Source organism: Aphanomyces astaci (assembly GCF_000520075.1).
Source record: "Aphanomyces astaci strain APO3 unplaced genomic scaffold supercont1.372, whole genome shotgun sequence".
Lineage (NCBI taxonomy): Eukaryota > Oomycota > Saprolegniomycetes > Saprolegniales > Verrucalvaceae > Aphanomyces > Aphanomyces astaci.
In genome coordinates, this window is record NW_009798635.1 from 970 (window position 1) to 5,781 (window position 4,812).

A 4,812-nucleotide genomic window follows, 5' to 3' on the forward strand; every position below is an offset into this window, starting at 1 on the left:
ATCCTACCGATGACTCGAGTTTTACTTCGAAGTACTTTTATCATTTATGAGTTTGCAGTACAGCATTGACGGTTGAGTTTTTCCTACAATTCTACCGGTATCACCACCAGCTTGATGAAAACTGGATTCAAATCGGAGGCACAAACTTTAATTCACACTGGTAGTGGTGATAAATCGACGAACTTGCTGTGTATACGGTCATCATGGTGGCTGCATGGTCAACCTTCGTCCCAATCATCCTATATCCCTATTGACTAAATGCCCCAAAACTTTGAATTGTCCTATTTCATTGTATCGTTTCCGTACTCATGGTGAATCTATCCAAGATATTGTGCCAAATCCGTGATTTGACACTATAAACAACGTGATTTTTGCATTATTCGTCACGTTAAACGACGGGGGTTTCGTGCTGACGAGGTGGGCAAGTTGTAAGCATTTGAACCGGTCCTTGGATTCACAAGGTTGTGGGTGCTGGATCGTTTTGGGCACAGAGTGGGCTGTCACGTCCTTCGGTTTGACTCGCCCTTCGGTTTTGTCGGAGTTTCCACCAATCATATATTCCTCGGTGTAACATGGGTCGGTAGATAAGGGCCTTCACCGAGGGAGTCTGATTGGCTCAAAATCGCACCGCGAAACTCTCCCTTACTTGAATCCGAAACACCGGTTTCGGAGCATGTGGTGACATCATCAGTCTCACCCGAGATTTGTTGTGAAAACACAGTCGTACGGTACTTGTATCGTCCTTTCGCAGTTGTTTTCGACCGATGTTTCCTGAGGGTTCTTTCGACACGCAACATGACCAAGCTAACTGCCAATACCCCACCAGTTCTCGACAAGAGCCGTCCAGACAATGCTGAGTCCAAGGAGGTTTTTCAGGTGATCGTGGTGTCGACTGCGGGTCTTTCACTTGTCGAACTGCAACCCTCGGGAAGGGTCCAACGGCCTTCATTTGTGCAACCTTGACCGGGTCCCTTGGATTATGGGGGACCGAGTCGTTGATTGCGTCCTCCATCTTGTTAGGCACGGCTTCGTCAGCAGGCGCCCCGTTTGTGTCCTGGTCGGCGGCATTCTCGTTTGCCCCCCTCGCCCCCTCGGCGGTATTCTGGTTTGTCTTCCTCGCCCCCTCGGTGATATCCTGCTTCGTCCTCCACGCTCGGTCGGCGGCATTCTCGTTCGTTTTCCTCGCCCCCTCCGCGGTATTTTCGTGTAATGTTCTCGCTCCGTTAGCGACGTTGTCTTTGTCTTGGCCTGCTCCGACTTACTCGGAGGCGTCTTCTCGTCTTCCAATCTGGATCCTGAGTGGTTACGCACCCGCCTCAGGATACTTCTCAGACGTTGTTGTTCCTTCACTTCCGCACATTTCGGGTATTTTACCACGTTGGCACGTCTCCTCCGCCAATTGCGGGCTGTCAAATGTCTCTCCTCCCCACGTTGCGGGCATGCTGCCACTTTGGCACGTTTCCTCCGCTGAGCGCGGGAACTTCCTTGTTTCTTCTCCGCATGTCGCGGATGTGCCTTGCTCTCGGGTCGGAGCGGCGGCCTCGTCAGGCTTCTTCTCCTTCTCGTCGCAAACCGGCCCTCTCGGGCTGTCTTCCAGGATCTCCACTTGATCCTCGATGTCGGTGGTCTTCGTCCAGCAAGCTTTCCCCTTACTTGTTTCTTGTGCTCCCCGGTCCTCGTAGGTGGATCGGAGAATGTACGCTTCTGTGCGTGTTTCGCTTTCTTTGATAAGGCGTCTCCCTCGGGTCACCAGGGAGTTCTCATCGGGATTTTCACCCATGGTGGCCAACCTAGTTTCTTCAGGGCGAAACTCGGCTGTGAATTGACTCGACTGCGTAATCTGTGCCCCCAACCCGTTGGATCCTGGGTCAGATTAAGACTCGGTCAGCTGAGTGTCTTCGTCGTCGGATGTTATTTCGTTTGGTTCGATCAGGTACACGCCACGTCCGGCGGCTTGGTCCTGATCCCTGCTTCCTCATTGTTGATCCTCGTTCAACTCGCCCATACCCGGCGAGTTGTCTTGAGAACCGGAGGCAACCATAGCCTGGATGGCCGCCACAATTTGCGGGGTAGTTAACGAGGTTCGGTTTCGCTGTGGACATTCTCGGCTGAGATGCCCAGGCTTGCCACACGAGTAACACTCCATGCCGCTGGTGCCGGAACCACGTGTAGGTTGCCCGTAGGTCTGACGACGGAAACCTTGGTCCGACGCTCCCGTTCGTTCGGGCTGAGGTACCGTGCACTCCGAGGGATGATGACCCTTGGTTCTACACACTCGTCAAAACCACGAAATTCGCATGCATTTTTCACGGGGGTGGCCTTTCAGCTGGAAGCGCCCGCACACCACCGTACCAGACTTAGTCTCTTCATCCTAGTTCTGACGGATGCGGGGTTGCACAGGCGTGTTTACACCCGGTTGCTCCGACTGAATCTGCTGCTCCGACTGAGTCTGAGCCACGACGTCGTGGAGTGTATAGAACCGATCGTTTTGTAGCGTCTCTTGCTGGGCTGCCATTGTGGACATCTCCTAGTGCATTTGTTACAAAGTAGCGTGTACAGTAGTTCTTGGATGTCACCGGTCGGGGCCGCCGAGGCTCGTGGTGTCCCTCGGTTCGACTTCGTGGGAGTTGTCGGAGCCGTGGTATCGCTATTTACTGAACGCACTGTTGACCGCGATCCATCGAGCCGACGATCGAGATCTACATCGCGGTATCGTAAGTATTCAAGGCTATCTTCGATCGACTCGGGGCGTGTTGCGGCCCCTTGGAGACAATTTGAGACTTTGGAGTCATCACATCCGTTGATCAGCATGACTACAGCTCGGTCGGATTGTAGTCCAGCATCGCGCGCTGCGTCGGTGATCTGCTAGGCATAATCACGCACTGTCTCAGTCCGCTTGCGTCGAGCATTTGCGGTGATTTCGGACATCTTTCGACTCATTGTTTTTTGGATGAATTCTTTGCCTCGCGTGCTGCAGGCCATGAGCTTTGTTCGGAGTCACGACAGCGGTGGGCCCACCAATCTTGAACCGAGCGGACCCCTGAGGAAGTTAACCGATCGTCGAAGATGCGGACAAGTTGAGTCTCGGTAATGTCGTACTCTTCAAGTAGCTCGTTGAACCGGGGAAGGAAATGCTCGAGAGGGATCGTTCGGTCCGCACTGTCTAGTTTCGGGGCGTACTTCCGTGCATCGGTCATTGCCTACCAAGCCAAAGATCGCCGAGCCGCGTCCGAGGTGGGTTGAGAAGGGTAAGCGGTCCCCCTCCACCTCCATAGTCACCCCCTCCTCCCGGAGGTCCAGGTGGTGGTCCTCCGTGTCGTCCAGAAAACCCCCCATAGCTACCTTGATTGTATCCCCCAGGGCCGTTGGGATCATGGGGAGGGTCCCCTCCAGGCCCTCCGCCGGGTCCTTGGCCTGGTTGTCTGCCAGAATTTCCTTGATTTGCCGTGAGGTATCTAGGGGGCCCGTTGTCGAAGCTCGCACTCCCCGGTTTCGGCATATTGAGAGGCCCTCTCCCCGTTTGACCAAACCTACTGTACTCTGGACGTGTCGCCGGAGGCGGAGCCACTGGAACGGGTGGTACGACCACCGGGTAGAGATACAATGGTGGTTGCAACGACGTGGACTCCGTGACTGTCTCGTCTCGGTTTGCTGCATGAAGTGAGGGCGTTCGAGGTAATCGAAGGCTCGGCGAGGGGTCGAGACTACGGAGACTGAGCCAGGAGCCATGGTGGCTGACTCGTACGTGGATGAGGCACCCTTCGTGGGAGATCCCTTCCGAGAGGCTGAAGGGGAACTGTAGGGAGTCAGTATCGGGCTCGGTCGAATGCGCACGGCCTGCGATTTGAGGGTAGCGTTGCGCTTCTCAATCTCGAGGTTCGTTTGCTGACGTCCAAGTTGGGCGTAGGCTTGGGCTAACATAGCTTCATGATTTTCCCGATCACTGCGCAATTGTTCCTCAGCATCCTCGAGGAGGCGCATGATAGCGTCTTGGTTCGCCAGCCCTTCAGAGATACGCGCCAAGACTTCTTCGTTTGCTGCACGCTCTAGCGTAAACTGTCCTCGTTCGGCCTCGACTCGAGTCCGTTCCAGTAGTACTTCTTCGGCTCCTTTCGATTTTCGTTCCGTGATCATGGCACGGACTCGATCCTCTGTTGTCCACTCAAGGTCGAGCCGGCTCTCTCGTTGTTCCTGCAGGGCCAGTTGGAACTGGACTCTCTCATGGTCCAGCTGTTCAACGGCTTCTGGAGTGCACTGTTCGCTGACGCGGAGTGAGTTGCCTGCCTCGGCGAGAGAGGCTTCAAGTCCCTCGGTTCGGTTGACCTCGTTAATGACAGTAGTTTCGAGCGCTCTAATCCTTCTTTGGAGGACTTGGATTTCTTCTTGGAGGACAGGGCAATTTCCACATTCGGACCGAACGAGTCCAGCTGCTTGAATCTCGTGTAAGGCCGTATTCGTTCGCTCCAGCTCGGCTGATTTCATGAGTACTTCGGCCTGAGAGGAGGCAAGTTCCCGGGCTCTTTATTCATCTCGTGCTTCGTAAGTCGACTCCAACGTCGCGATATCTTTCCGAGATTCCCCCGCTAAGAGCTGGACATCCTCTACGTGTGCTCGCTTCGCTGAACGGTGATCTTCTCGCAACTGGTTGAGAGCGCTTTCGTGATGAATGGCCTCCTCCATGTGGCGGACTTCCATGGCGTGGGCTGCCTCCGCTCGTATTGAGCGAAGTTTCTCGGTGGACTGCCGTGTTAGCATAGCTACCTGAGAATCCTTCTCCCGCAGGATAAGTGCCTTCTGGCTTTCCCATTCCGA

General features: G+C 54.6%; 3 protein-coding genes across 3 annotated transcripts; all 3 read right to left on the bottom strand.

Annotated features, from left to right (window-relative positions):
• Nucleotides 1-1,311: 1,311 nt before the first annotated feature.
• Nucleotides 1,312-1,780, bottom strand: H257_19143 (hypothetical protein; the record flags this gene model as incomplete). Its single annotated transcript, XM_009848291.1, has 1 exon — nucleotides 1,312-1,780. A coding segment is annotated over one exon (468 nt), but the record flags the coding sequence as incomplete, so codon positions are not given.
• A 93-nt stretch (nucleotides 1,781-1,873) lies between these two features.
• On the bottom strand, nucleotides 1,874-2,515 carry H257_19144 (hypothetical protein; the record flags this gene model as incomplete). The annotated part of the gene is made up of 3 exons (XM_009848292.1): nucleotides 1,874-1,967; nucleotides 2,008-2,267; nucleotides 2,411-2,515. 3 exons carry the CDS (start codon nucleotides 2,513-2,515, stop codon nucleotides 1,874-1,876), a joined length of 459 nt encoding a protein of 152 aa, XP_009846594.1.
• A 57-nt stretch (nucleotides 2,516-2,572) lies between these two features.
• Nucleotides 2,573-4,482, bottom strand: H257_19145 (hypothetical protein; the record flags this gene model as incomplete). Its single annotated transcript, XM_009848293.1, has 4 exons — nucleotides 2,573-2,647; nucleotides 2,704-2,865; nucleotides 3,039-3,200; nucleotides 3,268-4,482. The coding sequence occupies 4 exons, from the start codon at nucleotides 4,480-4,482 to the stop codon at nucleotides 2,573-2,575; spliced, it is 1,614 nt and encodes a 537-aa protein (XP_009846595.1).
• Between the last annotated feature and the right edge of the window lie 330 nt (nucleotides 4,483-4,812).